This window comes from Malus domestica, chromosome 16 (genome assembly GCF_042453785.1).
Source record: "Malus domestica chromosome 16, GDT2T_hap1".
NCBI lineage: Eukaryota > Viridiplantae > Streptophyta > Magnoliopsida > Rosales > Rosaceae > Malus > Malus domestica.
This window is the reverse complement of record NC_091676.1, coordinates 1,792,720-1,814,340: the sequence shown is the minus strand read 5'-3', so window position 1 is coordinate 1,814,340 and position 21,621 is coordinate 1,792,720. Positions and strand designations below refer to the sequence as shown.

Here is a 21,621-nt window from a genome sequence, read left to right as displayed (position 1 = left end):
TGTTTTGAGTTTAATTTATGATGCTAGTGAATCGCACGATGATGATTAAAGGAAGACTAAAATGCCTATGTACGTCTTTCTGCCTCCTAAAAGGTAATCTGCTGTGGAAAAGCCATCTGATCCTTTTTTTTTTTAAAAAAGAAAATAAAAATTAGCACAATGTCACGATTACGTTATACAACGTCCATCAAAGTTCTCGTTAACAACCAAGGCTCACTCAAATCAGAAAAATTAACAATCCTGAGAGGAGAAGCACGTGCACGCGGAACTCTTTCTTTGTTCAAATCAAGACAACACAAACCCCTCTCTCTCTCTCTCTCTTCTTTCTCTCTCTAATTTTTTTTTCCGTGCACTTTTTCTCAACATTTTCTGAGAAAACCCAATTCACGAGAAACACAACCGGAGAGAGAGATGGCCACATGACGTAGCAGAGAGAGAGAGAGAGAGAGCAGCGCAGAAATCCCAATGCACCCATACAACCGGCTACCGAGTAGCGGACGCAACAGCCCATCGCCGCCGACTTCGCCGCTCCGCTCGCCCCGGTTCCGACACGGCCGCTCCAAAGCGGGTGGTCGGTTCAACCAGCCGGGTCGGACCCTAATCCAGCGCATCGTCTGGAACCTCCTCTCCGTTCTAATCCGCCGCCAGGGCTTCTTCCTATTCGCTCCTCTCCTCTACATCTCCGGCATGCTCCTCTACATGGGCTCCGTCTCCTTCGAGGTCGTTCCCGTCATCTCACGTCGACTCGCCCCCGGCTCCGTCTACCGCAGCCCCCAACTCTACGCCAAGCTCCGCCCCGAAATGGATGCCGATAACTCCTCCGCCGATGCGGTGCGTTTCATCTCTTCCTTCCTTCCTGATTTACAGTTTGAGATCTCATTCAGAATACATGAATTCGAATTTCATTGAACCTGCTGTTTTGTTTATTATTCTACATAATTATTTAATGAGGAAATTTAAATCATTGATTACATTGGATATAGGATTGCTGGGCGTTCCAAATTGCTTAGTGATTAGTACTTAATCCGCCCTTATTATTTAGCCCAGGGATTTGAAATCCTGTGTAAATGGACTATGGATTTGAACAGTCAATCTTCTAAGTTGCCATTGATAATCAAGCTAGTTACTGCAATCCTCCGGTGAACTATGCTGAAATCGAACTTATTACGGTTGCATTTCGTGCTATTAGTCATCTTAACCTTGGGTCATACAACAAATAAGTAAATCACCATCAAGAGAAAATGCCGGGAACAGAAAAACTTCGAGATACTGCCCCTATTACATGGGAAGCAGTGTGTAGAATTGGGCTACGAAGAAGTATTTCTTATCGATCTTGGATTCTCTCGATGCGCTTATGACTTAGAATTCTAGGGAGTAGGTTCCTCATATGCAATGCTACTTACTGACCCAATCAGATTCTTTGTAGATTTCAACTGTATGGAAACATTCCCATAGAAGCGGCGAGTGGAGACCGTGTGTAAACAAATCTTCTGGAGGTACGAGTTACCTCAACTAGTTCTTGCAATTTTATACATTGATAGCTGCTAGTACACTTTTTGAATTTCTATGCATTCACAGCCTTCCTTTCTGATATTTTTCCCTACTGTACCATTAAAATTTGTTGTCTTTACATTTTAGTTTGGCATTATATGTTTCTTTCCATCTTCCTATAAGTTCTGAACTTGTAATGTGTTTATGCTGTTTATGCTTGTAGGTTTGGCTGAGTCAAATGGTTATATATACATTGAGGCAAATGGTGGTCTAAATCAGCAGAGGACTTCAGTAAGTTTGACTCCTCGTCTTGTTGAGCGTTTCTTTTCTTGTTTAAGCTTGTGCTTTGCCTATTGCATTCGGAAGATCATTCTTATAACAACTTTCTTGACTTCATACTGCATGGTTGTTGTTGATGCTTTCTAGATATGCAATGCAGTTGCCGTTGCAGGCTATCTTAATGCAACACTTGTAATTCCCAATTTTCACTTTCATAGCATCTGGAGAGATCCAAGGTTTGTCAGCACTTATCTCTTTTTTGGTTGTGTTTGTAGGATCAGAATGCTTAACCATGAATATCCATGTTTATTAACTTTCTCAGTATATTGAAATTTGCAACCAAATTATGAGGTACATAATCCTATTAAAAAAGGGAAAAGAATATGAGGTTCACAAGAAACAGTGTGTGTTTTGAGTTTGTTGCCTATACAACTCAACTCAGGTTAACACTTCAGCTCAAAAGAAAACTGGAGGAGGGATAAAAGTGTAAAGATACATGATAAGATAGAAGGAATAAACTGACATAAGGTGCAATACAACTTTTTTTTTTTTTTACTTTCGGGCTGGCAGGAACACTGCATTACAGATATTCTGTTTATAGTGCTGCACCTTGCTTATCACCTCATAGTTTTTATTAGGAGGTTTCTGTTGAATGGGTACGAATATAGTATTTGGTACTTCATTCTCATATAACTAGACTCTGATTTTCTTTTTTTTTTTCTTCTTACTATTGTCCAGTAAATTCAGGGAAATTTATGACGAAGATTATTTCATCAGTATGTTGGAAAATGATGTCCGCGTGGTTAACAAGATTCCTGAATATTTAATGGAACGCTTTGACCACAATATGACCAATGTTTACAACTTCAGAATAAAAGCATGGTCACCCATTGTGTATTATAAGGAAGCTGTTCTCCCAAAGCTACTTGAAGAAAAGTGAGTCAGAAATTCTTAAATCTTTATTTGCCTTTAGTTATTTAAAGTTACTTTCGCATTTGTCATCCTGCTAAATATTGTTCTAAAATGGAACTTTGCATCAAATTAGATAGTTTGTGTGCAGGTAGAGGTTTTAAATTTCAACCTTGACCTACCGGCCCCTCTGAATGTGATGTTCTTGGGTTGGACACTTTTGGCTATGTGTTTTCTATCAATCAAAATTCTGCTTGGCAGATGAGGTTTCCAGGGTTGAGGCGCAATAAACTTGTGTTCTTGATCTTAATTTCATTAGTGGCCATCAATCATTGATTCATTATTTATATGTTGTTTTATTACTATTTTTAATGAGATCCAGTAACTATACTTAAAAAGTTTTTGTTCTCGGCATTGAACTAATATGGATTGTTATACACTTTGTTATATCCATTGCATATTCTAGGGATGCTTATTTTCCATTTCTTTTTTATGATCGGACATATCCATCATCAATTTTGTCAATGGGTGTGGCAAGTTTCAAGCAATGCATATATAAAATGATGCTTAATGATGGTTATATTTGTGGATGAAACAGGGTTATACGGATTTCTCCTTTTGCAAATCGATTATCATTTGATTCTCCTCCTGCTGTCCAACGGCTAAGATGCTTGGCAAATTATGAAGCTTTAAAGTTTTCAAGTCCTATACTAACTTTGGGAGAAGTTTTGGTTGCAAGAATGAAAGAGCGCAGCACAAATTATGGCGGAAAATATATTTCTGTTCATCTTCGGTTTGAGGAGGTTTGTCTTGATCAACTAGAAGTGTGGCATTGTAATTGACCTTTTTATCACCTCATGAAGAAGGTATTATCTTTCTTTCTCAAGTGGAACTACCGCTATCCTATTTGCAGGACATGGTTGCATTCTCTTGCTGTGTTTTCGATGGTGGAGAGCAAGAAAATGAAGATATGAAAGCAGCAAGGGAAAGAGGTTGGAGAGGGAAATTTACCAAACCTGGCAGGGTTATACGTCCTGGAGCAATCAGGATTAATGGCAAATGCCCCCTCACTCCCTTAGAGGTATATCTTTTGCTTTTGGGTAGTTCTTGATGGCATGTTTAATTACAAACTGAACTTCTTATTGACAAACGGCAAAAAAGTTCTGCCTGAATTCCAATTGAGCATGTAAATTTCATATTCATGTTGAGCAACATAGGAGATGGTTACCACTCCCTTATCCATTGTGTCATTCTTCTATTGGAACCCAGAATAGGAGGCACCTGCATTGCAAGGCAGCCTATGCCATTGTGCCATGATGCCATCTGCCAGCTGGGGTCCCCTAGCAACTGTTTTTTTTTTTTTTTTTTCGTTTTGTTGAGTTTATTATTTACTTCAGAAAGATTTTATGACTTTTTAAGTTTCTTTTGTATTTCTTGATATGAATTGTTTATTATTTCTTTTTCTATGTCACCTCATCAGGTTGGCTTGATGCTTAGGGGAATGGGTTTTGATAAGAACACATTTATATATTTGGCATCTGGAAAGATATATAATGCTGAGAAGACAATGGCCCCATTACTGGAAATGTTTCCTAATTTGCAGACAAAAGAGATGCTAGCGTCAGATGAAGAGCTTGCTCCATTCAAGGTCCAAATAGTTTTATTCTGTTTTGTTCTACTCTCTCTGCAGTCTGGTATAATACCATTGTTCTGACTTTGAGTTACTGCTACTAGAATTATTCTTCCAGGATGGCTGCGATAGATTACACTGTTTGTCTTCATAGTGAGGTATTTGTGACAACTCAAGGGGGGAACTTTCCCCATTTCTTGATCGGACACAGAAGATACTTGTATGGTGGACACTCAAAGACTATCAGGCCCGACAAGCGGAAGCTAGCATTACTCTTTGATAATCCAAAAATTGGGTATGTATACATTTCTTTTGCTGCTAGCTTAGTTTCTGTTTGGGCCACTCTAGTTTAGTTTCATCAAAAATGCATCTTCGTATGTATTGAAATAGCTAGAAGTTTGGCTACATTTGCTGATATTTGTGTCAGGGCCTTTCTTTTATTGGTGTTGCGGCAGTAGGCAGGAAATGAGAAGTGTTGTTATGGTTCTGGCTGTAGCAGTCGATTAAGAATAGATGAAAATACATTATGGACTCATGCATTTGAGTTATATGAATGTCTCGGACACCAAAGTAAACTTTGTGATGAATGTTTAACTTCATTTTTCCTTAATTTCTATGTGTACCTATGATGTTGGACGTCAGTAGGGTTACCAAAGTGTTCATAGTTGGCTGTTTGTGTGAAGTTTTTAGTGACTAAATAGAATGAAATGAGTCGTCATCAACAATGGTGACATGAATATTGAAAAATCGTTCCTCACTATTAACATTCTTCAGCATACACAGAAGTAACGTTACTTGGTTTTGTTGTTCATTCCTCAGATGGAAGACTTTCAAGCGTCACCTGCTTGGCATGAGGTCCCATAGTGATTCAAAGGGCTTTGAGCTCAAGAGGCCAAATGACTCGATATATTCCTTCCCGTGCCCTGATTGCATGTGCCGCACAAACAAGACAGAAGGTTCAAGAGCAGCATCAGCTACATGATTTTGCTTGAAGATGCTTGTGATCACGTGAGCACACCTTACCGCTGACCCCTCCTTTTGTGTTGCTATTCTTTCATTTTTTCCCCCCTCTGTCCTGACGTGTAGAGGCATACACCAATTTTGGGAGATACAAGGAATTTGTTGGAGGTCACATTTGCCTAATTACTTACCCGGGATCGTACATTGAGGAAGCTGGATAATTTTGTATATGATGTCAGAAGACAAGGTAGCGAGACACGAATCCTTTCATCACAAGAGCTTCCCGGGTGTTTGACGGAGCATTGTTTCATATCTGCAGCTGCTGTATTTGACAAGCTGTGCACTGACAGATCACATTCCTTTCACACCCTGGTTTGGCCATGCATGTAGATTAGTTAGAGTTTGATCTGCAAGTGCAAATAGGGTCAGGTTGGATAATTTTTGTACATTTATCCAAGATCAGGGTATTCGATTTGATTTCGATTCTTTTTTTACTGTGTTCTTTCGGGGTTTCATACATGTATCTTTGCCTGATCTCTATCCCCTTTCGTAGAAGTTTTAGTGTCGTTGCTGACGCTCCCAGGATACGTACTCATCAGTATATACATTAATTTTTGTGACATAGGGAGCTTCAATGTATTTAGTTGGCTTCAAATTTTTTGAACTTGTAGTGTGTTTCGTTTTCTTTTCTTCTGCCCAGAGCTAGTGCTCTGTTTTCTTTCTTTACTTGTGTATTCTTTGGACTTGCGTTTCCGGCCATGTCCAATCTGCAACGGGCCGTGTAGAAAAGTTAAAATATATGACAATGCGTAATTGACTTATCTGTCGTGTTGTTTCACCAAGCGTTTTATGGGAATGGGATACGGTTTTTATGAGAATGGGATGCGGATCATGGAAATGTGGAGATTTTGCCCATCACATGATCCAGTTTTTCCGTTGGTGGGAATTTATTTTGCTCGCCTGACCCAAAATTGGTGAGGGTCAACGGTAAACCCAAATTGGTTTATAGCGTTTTACTACAGTGATGAAAAAATATCAGATCTTTTTTTTAATAATTAATAATTTAACTTACTAACGCTAACGTTTGTAAAAAAAAAGAAAAAATGGTAAAGGAGATATAATTCGTCAGTTTTTTGTATCTCAGCATTGAAGATACTCTTAATTATAAATTACTTGAATTTGTATTCTTTGTTGGTAAAATTATAAGAAACTGTCAACCCAATATTATCATATTCCACGATAAAATTATTGAGTTCTTGATTTTTTTTTTCTACATTATATTGCGTGATTAACTTGAAGATTCAATCTTTCGGGTTTTTCGTGTCAAACATATTCATGTTTGTCAGATTTTTTTATTTTTTATTTTTTTACAAAAATGAGATATTTACAAAAAAAAAAAAAAGAAGAAGGTATTTCCTTTTTCCTTCGATCTTATCGGATGAGTAAATTTGACAACCCCGCGAGAATATATATAGAATCCAAGATTGCACCTTTTTATAGTATATAAAAGATCACAGCACAGAGGACCGGAGGACATTACGATCGGTCAGCTCCGAAACGCCTCCAAAAGCTTCCAACGTTTGACGACCTGTTTGTTTGCCCCTCTCAGCCTCAGACGCCATGGGAATCGTCGGAAATCTCAGTCCTGACCAGCTCCAGACCTTCCGCTCCCAAGGTAACCAAACCAAACCAAACCAAACCAAACCAAAACCTTAATTAATTAAGCTCCTAATTACCTCGTATTATCCTAAGAAAACGCAAACACTAGTTAGCTTTGGGTTTTGACTTGGGGAATTGTTGTTAATGTTTTATGGTTACGCAGGTTATCTTGTCATGGAATCGTTTGCGAGCGCGGAGGACATCGAGGCCATGAGGAGCAGAATGGACCAATTGCTCCAAGACTTTGACTGCTCTTCCACCGCCTCTATTTTCTCCACCAAGAACCAGGTTTCTCTTTTCTTTTCTTTTTTTTTTTAAAATTTAAATTTAAATTTAAATTAATTAGTTAATTTAATGTTTTTATCATAATTTTTAGTTATTTGTATATGTTTCTCTGTAATTATATCTTCCTTTTTAATTATATTTTACAGCAACACACTACTGATAATTACTTCTATGATAGCGTCGACAACATTTCGTTTTTCTTCGAAGGTATCATTTATGTTTCAGTGTTCGATAACCTCGAAACCATTTACTTTGATTCGTGTTTGTATGTTGTTTTTCCTTTCTTTGTTAAAAAAAAGATTGAATCTTTAAGTAACTTGGTTCCAAATAGCGAAGTTGAACACTTAGTTTGCACAGCTTACAATGTTGGGACTTGTTAATTTTGGCAGAGAAAGCCTTTGGGAGTGATGGAGAACTGCAACAGCCGAAGGAACTTTCGATTAACAAAGTTGGCCATGGTAAGCTCTGAACCACTTTCACAAACCCCTTTTAGTTTTCTCTTTATCGTAAAAGTTGTAGAAATGGATTGTAGTTTTTGTCTTTGCGTTTTTAAGTTGAACTAAGATTGTAAAAGCGTGTGGTCTGTTGGTGCAGCGTTACATGAGCTCGATCCAGTATTTAAAAGGTTCACGTATTCTGAGAAAATTTCAGGCTTGTTCTCCTCCTTGGGTTACAAAAGGCCCATTGTCATTCAGTCTATGTACATTTTCAAGGTATTACATATTCTCTCGTGTTTAACGCTTTGTTCTGCGGCTTTTATAATTTTTATATTGATGAAGAATTAAGTCCATTTGGATGAAACGATTGTTTTCTGACAATGAGGCTAATTGGTCGAAAGAACCCTAAAAACATTAGGCACAATGCATTTGGAATGACTATGTATATGTATATGTATACTGGTATTCGTGGTTGCAGATGGGGGACACTTGATCGACATTTCTATACACTTATATGAAAACATATGCATTTAAAAATATGCGTTCAAAAGTTTTTACACAGATATGCACAAATATAATCAGGAAAAGGAAAGGGGTAAAGACTTTATCGGCATTCCTGCCTCACCCCTCTTTCAACAAGGATTTTTTTTTTTTTTAATTTTAATTTTGTTGGGACTAGGTCTACAATGCGATATCACTTGTGTCTACGAAACGGTGAAATTAGCAATATTATCATTTGAAGGCAAATAAGTCCCGGCTAAACCTTGATTGCATGATTTTAAGAGGTCACACTTGGTGCGATGGCAAGTGCTTTCGCCCATGAGCGGTAGGTCTCGGGTTCGAGACTTGGGAGCAGCCTCTCCATAAATGGGGGTAAGGCTAGCCGACATTCACCTCTCCCAGACCCTGCGTAAAGCGGGAGCCTTGTGCACTGGGTACGACCTTTTTTTTTATAGTTTTAAATATAATTGTGTTTGAGAGATTGGTTAGTTAATATGTCTATACTGGTATTTTTTTTTCTTTAAGTATGCACAAACTAATCCACAAGAATATTGTTTGCAGCAACCAGGAATCGGAGGTGAGGTAGTGCCACATCAGGATAATTCATTTCTTTATACCGATCCACCAACTTGCACAGGGTTGTGGCTGGCTTTAGAAGATGCAACAATAACGAATGGCTGCCTATGGGCTATTCCTGGATCTCAAAAGAGTAATATTCTCCTCCTCCACCTCTTCTTTACTATTTCTTCCCTTAAAGACATCTTTGCCAATTTTAATTTTCTGCATGCGAGCTGGAAGGGCTTTGAAATTGTTTGGTTCGGTCTAGTAATACTTTCTTGTAATTGGTCTTTATGTTGTTTTACAGATGGGCTTGTACGACGGTTCATTAGAGGAGAAGAAGGTGTGACCTTTGATCGGCCTTCCCCTGTGTATGATCAAAAAGATTTTATTCCCATCGAAGTGAAAGCTGGGTCTTTAGTTGTTATTCACGGTGATCTTATTCATCAAAGGTCAGTTCAAATAAATTCTCTCTGTTGATCCTTTAAATTTTTATCCATAGTTGGGTGGTCTAAAGAGCCTATTTTTGCCTTTTTCGCTGTCAAATGTTTGAACTGCAGTTTCGAGAATCAGTCCTCGAAATCAAGGCATGCGTACAGCTTGCATGTGGTGGATACCGATGGCTGCAAATGGTCTCAAGATAATTGGTAAGTACATCTTGCGTTGTAGAATCACTGTGCTTTACCCTTCGTCGTAGGAATTACTTGTAAACACTACATCTTTTCTGGTTGCTGGAGCCTAGAAGTATGAAGCCAAACTTTGTTCATGCAAGCCTTGATTTTGTTTGTTAATTATAGAACACCATAGGGCTCGTGTGGTGTCTAGGATTCTAACATATCGTTTCCTTGAGCATCGCCTACTGCCGAAGTCTGAACTGAATTATTCTAAAGAATGTGCTTGGTTTTATGTTTAACCAGGATCAGGAGAAAAGTGGAGCCAGAGCCTCTCTATGTATCTTCTTTGACCTAAAACTTGCTCTGTAGATCCGTTACACAATGCTGCAATGATCCTCAAGCAGATGCAGAGCCATCTACTTTGAAGGTATTCCGCATTCGAAGTTCCTGTGAACATCTACATCTGTAAGGGGGTTGTCGAGAAGAAATTCGATAAACGCTGAGTCATTTGTTTCTTTAGATGAATAAAGCTGAGCCATTTATCATTGTAATCAATAATCTTCTCTTGCTTTTTTAGGTGTGAACTGTTTAGTTAATAGTGCATTGTATGAAAATAAGTATAAAACAGTACCTCCGAATATGAACAGCTTAGCCGTATATTGCTTGCTTTGTATGACAACCGTCCTTTGGTCTCCCTTTTCTTTCGGAAAATGATTTCTGCACACTTATTTATTGGAGCGGAAAAATTCGCATCCTTCAACAATAATCTTGTAGTCTTGTTGAGAAGCATGACGCACTTATCCCCTTGCCATCAATGGGGGAGGAAGGGTTACCTGCAAGTCTCACGTTCTATGATTCCTTTTCCGACCCGTCGGTTTGGTTGGCTAATTGGTTTTTTATAGTACTCATGTCTTGGGCTCCAAGTTCCACTTTCTTCATATTTCTCCATGTTCAATGTTCCATGGAAGAGCTTGATCATGTTTCTTTGTTCTAGCCTCACTTCCCACGTCTACAATTCACGGGTAATATCATATTACCGGTTCGGTTTGACTTGTAAATGGCAAATTACCGAACCGGTTCAAACCAAAAGCGATGTTTTACAGCTTTTTTTTTTCACTTGGTCCGGTCCAGTTTCAACGGTTGGAAGTGACCAATGAAACCCTAGAGATGGACACAAAAAGGTCATACTTAGGTTTGGCAAGTGAGAATCCTATTTGCATGGCAATTGGAAAATTATTAGTTAATATAAATACATTGAACCCATTCATCGAGTTGTTCGGACTTTCTCCGACAACCTTCGTACCCATATGATTTTACAGATATCAACTAAATAATAATTCCGGCCGCATTCGGAAAAATGATAAGGTTGGATCGACAAATTTGTAGCTAGCCTACTAGCCAGGTCTTCAATCTGTTTGAATGATAGCTACTCCAGAAGCTTATTGCAGGTGCCAACACCGATGGCTGCAGCAAGGTGCCACGCAGCATGAAGGAACGGAGTCTGAGGAAACACGTCGTCGGCAAAGAACAGCACGCCTCCCAGTATTGACGACATCTTATGTACAGTGTGTGCCTTTCTTAGCTCAGGATCTTTCAATGCTCTCCTGGCGAATGCTACCTGGAAAATAACAAATAACGGGTGATGAGGAAAGCGGGAAACAATTTTAGCTGAACGATCGAGGAGCTTACGTGAACTTTTCACGTTACCTATGCCTACTTCCGTATCAGGTTTCCTGATTTGTCAAGCTTCGGTGCACAATGCAGAGTTGTAGACACTAGACTCTATAAATGCATTAAAACAGCAGTTTTTATCAAATCCTAAATGTCGTGATCGGCTGGTTTTACCTATTACTCGCTGAGCACACAGCATTTCCGACGTGGGTGACACTAGACGAGAGTCATGAAATTGATAACGAACGGTGGTTAAATCTTAAAAGTTACCTCCATCATTCCAGTATGAACAGCTGAAACCATCAGAGGCTGGAAGGGTAAACATAATGCAGAAGCTGCCATCAGCAGTTTTGGGTTTTCATTTCTGAGGGCTCTTGATAGACACTGCAAAAATACGAGTTGGTCCATTTCTGAGGGCTCTTAATCGTAGCGCTTCTTCGGATAAACAACTAACACTTATTTGGGGGAGTTTTTATCTGACTTACTACTGTTGTTGTGGCTATCATTGTATAATCGGCCCATCTTAAATACTGCCTTAGTTTTCCTCTCGAAGAATGATATAAACTTGAGGCGACTCCAACTCCAATTAATGAATTAGCATATAGCTTGGTACTTAGATTCTTCCTGTTTCCCCAAGGAGGATAAATTCAATTAGACCTGATGTATCAGTAAGAATATGTCTGTGTCTATCAACTGACTTACAAAAAAGTATTACCTTGGGGAGTGGATTCCAAGAACTATAAAAGGAAGTGAAGTGAGCACATTCACGACGGTTTCTGCAACACTCTGATCACCTAATAAAATGGGAAAATATGTAAGCAGATATGTGTTTGTCGTGCAAGAAATCGGATTGCAAATCAGATGAATATGAAAACAAATGCTTTTATATCTAAAATACCTTGAATGCAGCAGCCCTGGATGGGCTTCAAACAAGGCGGTCTTTGCTGCCACACTCGCCTGGAGAACAAGTAGACAAAGTTAATTTAGGTGGAATTTCTCTTCTATATATAACTGAATGTAGCATGACTTCAAGACTGCGGTAATTCATCACAATTATCTTAAACAATTATTACTCATGGCTTAGTCTTGTATCGATCGTTGATGAGAACTATACATAATCCAAAATATTATTAGCATACGTTGATAAACAAGTCTCATTGATTAGATTTCTCACTCACTGCATAAAAAGCTGCTGATTTCCTCCAATAGCTGAGCTTCCACAAGTTGAATGAGAAAGGTCCCCAGTTTCAGTAGTCTCTTCTATTTCAAGCCGTGAACAGGGCACCACATGCACCCCATGCATGCCCTCTAGGGCTCTACTCGGGTTCAATGTACTTTGGGGACTCATAATTTTTTCTGGAATACCTTTTGCCAGCAAGATTGCTGGCAAATGTCAGAGGAAGCGTGCTGACAGCAAGCCAATATACTGCTTAAAAGAGCACCACTACAAAACAGCAGCAGTATTTCCACAAATTAAGAGCGGAAAAAATCATAATGTTGAGCAATCACTGAAGCTACAAATCAAACGAGCATCAAAAAGAAAATCACGAATCTTTTGATTCCAAAGGTAAAAGATTTTTATCTGGTTTTGATCCCTATGCTGTTGTTAGAGAGCTCATTCAGTCTTTTACATGATTTAATTGTTTTTTTTTTTTTTTGGTTTTGTTCTCTAACTCGAACTGTCGATCTCGATGGCGTGAGATCACCTTGTACAAACACTTGATTTACAGCTAAAGGTTCATGTAGCATGTAGTAGTCTAAGAGAGGGTTTGCGGCGATACGCTTTAACTACTGTTCAAGGTTCAAGGAAGACAACGTAAAGTTTTTCTTTTACCCTGCAATTTAATCTAAACATGTAAACTAGACCCTGACAAGCCATCCTGGTGCATGTTTCTAAGTTGTACTGCTACAATCTGCAATAAATCAAACCTAACCATGCAGAAACCTGAATGTACGCTTAAGTCCGGTCCAAAAATACTAAAAAACCGAAATCACCCACAAGTTCAGGTAACCGTCCGGCCCAGAATTTACGTGTTGTAGTGCTACATGCAAGAAAGTTGGATCAATTCAATCAAGCAGGAATTTTTAAATCCGAGCAGCAATTGTGGTTTGCTACGCACCATTCAGAGGTGGGTATGCCATACTAAACCGAGAACTCGGCGCATGCTTAATGTGACCGCAGCATAAGATGATAATGAGTCTCCCCCGCTCGACTTAAATACTCATATAACCAATCACTTTAATCAGCCAGGAATTAATTTGAGAAAATGTGGTTAGAGGTGCAATGATGTCATCACAAATCCAAGTTAACTGGGCAGCCCGGAAGCAGAAAGAAATTCAGATTGTTAAGTCATTAATTACAAAGCAAACAAGCCACCAACGGTCACATTAAAAACATCACAGAAAAGTGTACTACCAAAACAGAGAACGAGAGAGCGAGAGAACCTGGGTCGGATTGGTGGAGCTGAGACAGAAGATGAGGGGGGTTGGGTGTAAATAAAGCGAAATGAAGGGATTTAAATATAAAAGGAAAAAGAGGAAGGGGAGTTATTTCAGTTGAGTTGGAACTTGGAGGAAGGAGAAAGGGGAAGAAGATGCGCATCTCCCCTCTCAAAATTCTAAATTCTAATTTGGCTGCGCATATTCCCCAATTCGTATCAAAAGGTTCTTTCCTTCCAAACTAAAATTCTTATTTCTTTGATTAAAAATGGTGTTTTAGTCAAAATAATTTTTGAGATTGTCATAACTCATAATTTTGATATTTGATATTTAAAATCGATACGAGTGGTCTTGAATTGTTTATTATCAATCATTTTTGTCATTCTTTGAACAAAATTCCCTCAACTTAACAAAGATTTTTCACGGAATAACCAAAATGATTGAGGTGGACAATCTCAGAGACGACTTTTATCGATTTTAAATCTCATATATCAAAGTGAGAAGTTATATCAATCTCATAAATCATTTTTGTTAAAAAACCATTAAAATGTACCAAAATTCTAATTTCTTTTAAGCAATAAGAAAGCCAAGGGTGGCAAGTCATTTTTGCAGTGTTTTGTTCTTGTCTCTTCTCTCAACTTTGTTATTGTTTTTTCTTAACACAAAAATATATACTAAGTCAAGAGTGTAGGAATAAATTAGTTTGATGTCGTTATTCATAAGATTTAAATTTAAGTTTTTTGATACATTGATATTATCTACACTAAAGGGTGAGAAAATGAGCTAAACCTCAAAATAGGCTAACCATAATAATTTGTATTAAATTTGTGTTTGACGAGAATCGCATTCAAAACTTGTACTTGCTATTTCTTATTCCATTTTCCTTTTCAAATTAAAACTTTATTTGATAATTTGTTTCGCTTCTCAATTTTAAAATTGTCACAATTTTTTTCTGACCAAACAATATAATTGTTATATCAAATGTTAGATTGGGAGTTGACGGGGTTTAATCCCACCATGGTGCAAGGGTAACATCTCTCTCAACCACTATAATTCTCAAGCAAATATCTGTTTTCAGAAAATAAAAAAATTGTAATTCTCAAACAATCTGTTTTTAATTTTCAATTGATAACTAATAAATCTTATATAGAGACAGAGTTTACCTCCACGTCCAAATCGTGGGCCTCACTCCTCAGACGGAACATGGCAGAGAGGGAAGGAGGGAGGGAGAGAGAGAGAGAGAGAGAGATTGTGAGCCCCACAACCTGACTCGGGAAAAAAGATCTACTCAATGCAACGTTAGGCAGCATTGACGGCCCATATTTAGACTCCAGGCCCTAGGCCCGCTAAGCATCGGCTCGTTCTGATATTGGGCTACCTAGCCATGTTCACGGTGAGCCCACAGTTGCATGATTGTGTTCCTCTTGCATCTGTATAATTTTGTGTATTAATTAACTAAATAATCATTATTAGTAAATTAAGTTACAATTAACAAACAGATCAAGATTCAAGACGTTTTACTTTTTATTTTTGTTGACTCCATTTCTTTGAAATTAATATTATGTTATCTGTAAGATCTGATCATGGATTCATGGAGGTGGACTTGTCTTTCGCAGCTAAGTTTAGCTGTCATTCTTAAATTGGTGATTTTCAGGTTAGCTGTGCTGGTTAACATTTCTCTGCCTACTTTACATTTAAATAGCATCACACAGTTTGAAATGAAGAGTCGAAATTCTCTTTGGACCTCTGTGTTTGGAGTTTAAAGATCTGGAAATTTGGGTCGTTGAAGAGAGAAAATAGTGATTCAAATCCTTAGTTTGTATGAGGTGGATAAGTGGAATAGACTAATAAGGCTGGCAAAATTTAAAATAAGTGATCCAAATCTCCGCGCCGGTCGGTTCCGGAGAGATTTGAATTCTCAAACGATGGCTATGATAAAGACGTACGCATACAACTTGTCATGAAGGGCAAAGAGTTGAAGCATAATAAGAGAATTGTAAAATCATGTAATTAGAGATAGAGATTCAGAGAAATTAGTACATCCCTAGCTACATACTAAAAAGAAAAGAAAAAAAATTTGTGTCACAATCAATTGATAAACCATAAGACAATACAACGACCGAGTTTTACTATTTTCTTAATAATTGTAATGTGAGATTTGAAATTGAGACATTGTTTAGCGTTACAAAGAGAAGTACTACTATACTAATGACATGTTTCCTTGTTCGTAATTCGTGATAATAATTGAATTAATGAGGAATTAGAATTGAAATTCACATTAAAGTTATTTACTAATCTATCTCAACTTGGAGTAAGAATAATATTGATTGTATATAAGTTGTTTATTGATTTCTCTCAATCAATTTTGAAACTACTTTGATTACTAAAAGGCTTTTTAGCCAAAATGGTCCATGAGATTTGCATAACTCCAAATTTTGGTCCATGAGATTTGAAATCAATAGAATTGGTCCCTGAGTTTGTCCACCATCAATCATTTTCATTATTCCTTGAAAAATCTCCATCAAATAAGAATAAAATGATCAAAATACCCTTAATTTTTGTCATTTTGATTCTTATTTAACATAATTTTGCATTGGAATGACCAAAATGATTGATGGTGGACAATCTCAGGGACCATTTCAATTGATTTTAAATCTCAATGACCAAAATGAGGAGTTATGCAAATCTTAAAGATCATTTTGGCTAGAAAGCCTTACTAAAATGTTCTTTTTATTTTAGCAAAGCTTGGAAGTTTAGGAATAATATAAGGATAAAGTGGATAAAATTTGAATTTCTAATGTGTTGTTTATTAAAAAAATTAGAATGCCACTTCCTAGCCGATCAAGAATCGAGTTCCCCCCAAATTAGAAATTGAATCCGATTTCTGATATTGTATAAGCTCCATTTTTACTTTCATTCCTGTATAATTCATAAACACAAAGATTGGTAATCGAGGTCCAACATTTTATTTCCTCATTAGTAAACATAGCATAAGATGAGCTAGTTGGTTTATTACAAGGCTCCATTTTTTTTGTCCACATTGCTAGATTAGGTTTGAAAATGTTCCGGGGACAACGGCTATTAATTCTGGACAGTCCTACACCGTCTCCAAGTCCGAGCCAGCAGCATATATGAGAAACCTTATAAATATGTATATTATATATAAAAAAACATTAAAACACACAAAAAACCAAACAGATACCGAAAAGCAAAGCAAAGAAAAAAAATCAAATCAAAGCGGTGGTGAGCGGTGGTGGGGTGAGTAAAAGGTGCAGACTCCCAAGTCTCTCAGTCTCAGAAGAGATGATCAAATAAGAAAATATAAGAAGGTTCCAGGAATCAAGGGTCAAGCTCATGTGCCTTTAGACCCACAAGACAAGGAAAATCCAACAAGCACCAAAAGGTTTTAACCTTTTTTCTGTTTCCCTCTTCTCCTTCACTGAAAATCACTGCCAAAAAAAGCCACTTTTCCCAGAAGTAGTACTTCTACTTGCACTGCATTTTTTGTTTTATAAGTTTTGTTAGTCTTTGGCATTTTTTACAACATTTTTAGTTGGTGCAATGAGAGCTGCCAGAGAAGGTGGAACAAGAAGAGGAAGCAGAAATGGTCGTGGAGAAGCTAGAAGCATTGCGACTTTCGTCTTCTGGCTCGTTTTAATTTTTACTCAAACGAGTACTTTGGTGGTTTTTGCCAGTACTACGACTACTAGTACTATTCACGACGATGGGTGGACGGGCCGGATAATGAGTTCGCAGCCGCGGAAAACACGATTTCTGGGCACGGTATCGTTTTATGCACCTTCGAACAGTCCATCTCACCATGTTCATCATCTTCCGGCGACCAACGGTGACCCAGACAAGCTATACGGAGAAGACAAGAGAAAAGTTCATACAGGTCCAAACCCTCTTCACAACTAATTAATATCGAAATCAATTACCTTTTTTATTTCGATATCAGTGGTTGTGTGGTTAGGGTTTACTTTGTCGCTGGGCGGCCGCTGCCGCTGCCGTTGCTGCTCCTCCTCCTGTGTATTCCAGTACGTACTACTGCTAGCTTAGCTATAGGTAGCTAGCTAGATTTTTATCAACTGAAACTGTGTAACATCTTTATGTCATCAGTGTTTTTTTTCCTTTAATTATTGTTGTTTCTGAGGTAGAAAGAATGAGAGCATGGCTTTAGCCTTTTCCGGTAGGGTTTGATGATTAGGGTTATGGGCAGAGAAGCAAATGCTGAGAATAGTAAGAGGATTTAAAACAAAAATTGGAAAGGCTAGTGTTAATAATGCTCTTGTTTTCTTTTTACAGTGACTCATAAAATTGTTCTTACTTACCCTTTCTCTCTCTACCTTCTGTATGTTTAGAAATTCTTTTAATTTGTGAGAGAGCTTCAATTCATTGCTGTCCCTAGTTATTATATTTTTGTCCTCTTTAATTTTGTTCGTGTCGTCATGGTTCAGAGCTCCCCATAACCCTAGACATAATTCACAATGTTGCAGCACAGAATGTATAGCTATAGAGTCAAATCTTAGCTAGAATGTGAATGCCTTTTGGATGAAAGTCTAGTGTTGGATTTAGGGTTTCTTGTTTTTTATGCAAAAAATACTATACCCATGAACTTCTAAACTGTAAACTAAATGGGGAAATGATTGCCACATTTGTGTATTTCTGTCTTTTAATTCTTCTTTGACGTATTTAAAGATTAGAAATGAATTGAAGTGTGTGTAAAGAGAAATAAGATGAAAACGGTATATATCGTGTATAGTTATGGTCAACCGGATCTGAAGGTCCAATTAGTGGAATTTCACCCATTGCCAAAGAACAAGGGCAAGAGCTTCTCCATTTATCTTAGTGCTTCTTCTCCATGATTATGCATGTTACACAGGGTTTGCAATATATTTAGACCCAATCACCCAGCACTGACTCAAAGCACGACCATGACCACTGGTCTAAAGTATCTCTAGCATTCAACCTACTAGGGCAAAACATGAACGTCTAATAATGAGCCACGTGGGCAAGTAGGGGCATGGCTCATGTGGTTGTAAGTCCTTCGAAATAAATATTGGCTGGGAATTGGACAATTTTTGATTGATTGTTCCTAGATCTGCATTTGACTTAAATGCATCATTTTTTTTTAATTTTTGCCCCCAAAGAGGATGCCTGTCTCTATGGGCCAACACGCTTCCTCAGGATTTAGGGTGCTATTCCCCCAACATGTATTAATGGTGCCAATGGTTTTTTTGCCTGAAACAGTCATCGGGGCACTCCCCCATTTTTCACACTCCCAAAAGCCACCACCCATTCCTTGGAAAGAAACTTGCAAAGAGGAACTCCGACCACATTATTTGTGTGAAGATATGAAGTTAAAGTTGCAAATCACTGGAAAGTTAAAAAGCATACATATATGGGCAACATAACTTAGGTCACTTTTTTTTTCTTTTTCTGATAGGCATTACATGGTAATTGGTTTTGAGGTGAGAATAGCTTCTATCAACATAAAACACTCTACATTTTGATCTCATTTGACCTCATGTTTGTTCTATTCTATCTAATGCGAGAGTTATCCTAGAACTTTAGTCTACACAGTAATAAATGTTTCAACCATGTATTTGTATTTAAGCTTAACCCTCGTTATTGGCGTTGGCGCTTTTTCTTTACATAAAAAAAGAGAAATAGAGCTTTTGCCTACCAGGCCACCTCTCTCGTTTTTTTGACTTTTACTTTGAATATGATTTTTATTTTGATGTGCTTAAACAGCACCGTAGCCGCCTGCAACGATAACTACAACAGTGGAGGCATGGTAAGCCAATTCTCCCGACATTGGGTCAATATGGAGATTCAAGATTTGAAGAGCTCAAATTAAAGCCATGAAACAAGTAGCTACTCCTACTACTGCAATTGGGAGGGGCATGGCTAAAATCCTTGCTCCAGTGGATGCAGTTAATCTTAGGCTTTCGTAGCTCATAGAGATTTCGACAAAAAGATGAGAGTAAGGCAGCTTTTATTTCCTTTTTTTTTTCCTAAGCGAATTTGGGCCGTGATGATGTCAAGAAAGAGCCACGTCACCTATAAGTGAACCTGAATATCAAGTGGAAGGGTGCCCCTCCCCGATCTCAAGAACTCGAGGAGGTCATACCTAGAGTTTTAGGACAACTCTTGTTGCCTTGTTTAGTAGGGGCGCACTTGTTGGATTTGAATTAAGGGCAGCCACACTGGTGGTACTTTAGATGCATCTTTTAACTTAAGCTTTACATAATATAGTATTAGTTGTTCCCTCAATGTTTTCAATGTCACCTGTGGACAAAACAAAGTTCAAGCTCTCAAGGTTAGATCCACAATTAAACAAAGCCATGGAAACTTCCTTGGAATTGAGTTTGTGTAGAGAACTAAAAGCCCGCAAACCCAAAATTGGCCAGAGAACAGAAAATGCTATTTATTTCAGCAAGTATATCTAATCAAGTAGTTTTTTATTACTTAATTAATTAGCGTTAAAAAATCAAAAGATTCTGGTCTGGTCGTCACGTAATAATAAAGATGTCGATTAATTAGAGGTTAATAATTTGTTTGGGAAAATTAGTTAATTAGAGTGGGCATTTCCCAATGAAATGAATGTTTGCTTGGAATCGTTCATAAATGTGTTATGAGATGTCAAAGAGGGTCTGATCGAAATGCAACCACCTCATCTCTCTCTTTGCCAACTCCCATAAAACCCGTTTATTGCTTCCACCCACCCCAAATATTTTCGAGCTCAAATCATCGACACTCATTTTGTATGTAGTCTTTTTATAATCTCTATCGTTAATTGATACGTGTTGAATTTATGACAACAAATATAAGAAAAGTTAATTTTATGAACATGTGTCAATCAATAATAGAGGTTTGAGACACCGCATAAAGGTCAGAAGTTAAATAAATGCAAAAGATTTGAACTCACATTTTACATGTTATTGCTTGCTATGTTTTATTTTTTATTTTTTATGTTTTTTCAAAGACATTTATATTTATATTTTTGGGTCCTTCAATCAACATCTTCATTGAATCATCCTTTATTACCGTTCTTTATACATCTTAACGACACGTATCACTTGATGAAAGATGTTGAGCTATATGACATAATCTTTGTGAGCCGACGTCCGTAAAGGGCAGCACATTTAGCTACGTGGGACTAGCATGAAGATAAATGAGACTAAATATAGGGGTCTACTCTTTTATTAGAGGTACCGCACAACTGATGTGATCTAAATTAAGGGCAGGACACACGAATTTCTACTTCATTCTTCATGATAAGTAAGTTTATCACACCGCACTGGCAGACAAGTTGGTTGAAAGGCCAAGTTTATCACAAAATCAACAACCAAAAAATTTTACTTCATCATATATGCCATTAAACTCGGTGATGGTTGATTGAAGTTGTGGATGATATCGTTAGAGATAATCGGTTTCAAGGATTGATATCCTACAAAATTATCTTCTTCAATTCTCAGTAAATTTATTAAAGATACAATATAATCTACATTGAAGTTGTGATCTTTCCAAGTCTCTAAAAGAAGTTTTGGGTAAGATTAAGAAACACCTGAGAAGGATGTATATGCTACAAAATACATATCGGGACGTTTCATGTTAGTAATATATCATATATAAGTTTTTCTTTATCGAATATTATATCACTGACGCAAGACGTCACAATAACAATATACTCGTGCCGTAAAAGTTAATTTCGAAACTCAAAGCCCAATATCAGCATAATAATATAAGATAATATGCACTAACAAACAAGTAGATTAAGACCTTGGGGAAGTCGGTGGTACTTTTTTTTTTGGTAAAGCTGGATTTCATTAATAACAAGGAGTAAAACAGAGGAGCCACAAACACAAAAGCTCCACTCTCAGCAGGGAGGTGAAAAGTACATTGTACTTGGTGATTTACCAAAAGAGTGCATGCAGGACTTTCTTTGGCATTTCCTTTCGTTTAACGACAAAGACATGTTTCTTGGAAGAATGATACGACTGAGTGAGGGCATTTGGTCCCTTTGATTTACACTTCTTCAAGTAGTAATTTGGGGAACTTCCAAGTTGGGTTTTGTGACAGCTTCGAATTTGAGATTTTGCATTATTATATTTATTTTAACAACACAAGAAGATCTACGGGTTTTCCCTACTCATAACTTATTTACCACGAGTTATAGCCCATT

At 37.6% G+C, this 21,621-nt stretch overlaps 3 protein-coding genes across 6 annotated transcripts; 2 read left to right on the top strand and 1 right to left on the bottom strand.

The window, feature by feature from the left end:
- The first annotated feature begins 205 nt into the window (after positions 1-205).
- Positions 206-5,933, top strand: LOC103402580 (protein ESMERALDA 1). Its single transcript, XM_008341316.4, has 10 exons — positions 206-831; positions 1,427-1,496; positions 1,715-1,782; positions 1,918-2,006; positions 2,509-2,706; positions 3,278-3,482; positions 3,593-3,760; positions 4,160-4,327; positions 4,414-4,604; positions 5,129-5,933. The coding sequence occupies exons 1-10, from the start codon at positions 466-468 to the stop codon at positions 5,289-5,291; spliced, it is 1,686 nt and encodes a 561-aa protein (XP_008339538.1). The 5' UTR covers positions 206-465; the 3' UTR covers positions 5,292-5,933.
- A 685-nt stretch (positions 5,934-6,618) lies between these two features.
- On the top strand, positions 6,619-10,015 carry LOC103402584 (phytanoyl-CoA dioxygenase). The gene is made up of 9 exons (XM_029095384.2): positions 6,619-6,944; positions 7,092-7,216; positions 7,360-7,420; positions 7,603-7,671; positions 7,808-7,926; positions 8,713-8,860; positions 9,017-9,161; positions 9,270-9,356; positions 9,627-10,015. Exons 1-9 carry the CDS (start codon positions 6,890-6,892, stop codon positions 9,676-9,678), a joined length of 861 nt encoding a protein of 286 aa, XP_028951217.1. The 5' UTR covers positions 6,619-6,889; the 3' UTR covers positions 9,679-10,015.
- A 501-nt stretch (positions 10,016-10,516) lies between these two features.
- On the bottom strand, positions 10,517-13,641 carry LOC103402583 (uncharacterized). 4 transcript variants are annotated; one of them, XM_008341320.4, is made up of 7 exons: positions 13,440-13,641; positions 12,173-12,438; positions 11,893-11,951; positions 11,710-11,788; positions 11,480-11,618; positions 11,265-11,378; positions 10,517-10,941 (listed from the first exon to the last, which is right to left on the bottom strand). In XM_008341320.4, exons 2-7 carry the CDS (start codon positions 12,340-12,342, stop codon positions 10,750-10,752), a joined length of 753 nt encoding a protein of 250 aa, XP_008339542.3. In that variant the 5' UTR covers positions 12,343-12,438; positions 13,440-13,641; the 3' UTR covers positions 10,517-10,749. The 4 variants fall into 4 exon arrangements, with proteins under 4 accessions (XP_008339542.3, XP_028951219.2, XP_070672281.1 ...); XM_029095386.2 differs by having other exon boundaries at positions 13,411-13,606; XM_070816180.1 differs by having other exon boundaries at positions 12,173-12,420; positions 13,440-13,566.
- Positions 13,642-21,621: the final 7,980 nt, after the last annotated feature.

Bases quoted from the DNA above. Each gene is read 5' to 3' on its own strand.
- LOC103402583 (XM_008341320.4), bottom strand. From the start codon at position 12,342: ATGAGTCCCCAAAGTACATTGAACCCGAGTAGAGCCCTAGAGGGCATG. The intron at 11,952-12,172 runs GTGAGTGAGAAA...CTTGTTCTCCAG, and splicing joins AATCAGCAGCTTTTTATGCA to GCGAGTGTGGCAGCAAAGAC. The intron at 10,942-11,264 runs GTAACTTTTAAG...GTTATTTTCCAG, and splicing joins TTCATACTGGAATGATGGAG to GTAGCATTCGCCAGGAGAGC.
- LOC103402584 (XM_029095384.2), top strand. From the start codon at position 6,890: ATGGGAATCGTCGGAAATCTCAGTCCTGACCAGCTCCAGACCTTCCGC. The intron at 7,927-8,712 runs GTATTACATATT...TATTGTTTGCAG, and splicing joins AGTCTATGTACATTTTCAAG to CAACCAGGAATCGGAGGTGA. The intron at 8,861-9,016 runs GTAATATTCTCC...GTTGTTTTACAG, and splicing joins TATTCCTGGATCTCAAAAGA to ATGGGCTTGTACGACGGTTC.
- LOC103402580 (XM_008341316.4), top strand. From the start codon at position 466: ATGCACCCATACAACCGGCTACCGAGTAGCGGACGCAACAGCCCATCG. The intron at 2,707-3,277 runs GTGAGTCAGAAA...TGGATGAAACAG, and splicing joins CCAAAGCTACTTGAAGAAAA to GGTTATACGGATTTCTCCTT. The intron at 4,328-4,413 runs GTCCAAATAGTT...TACTGCTACTAG, and splicing joins AAGAGCTTGCTCCATTCAAG to AATTATTCTTCCAGGATGGC.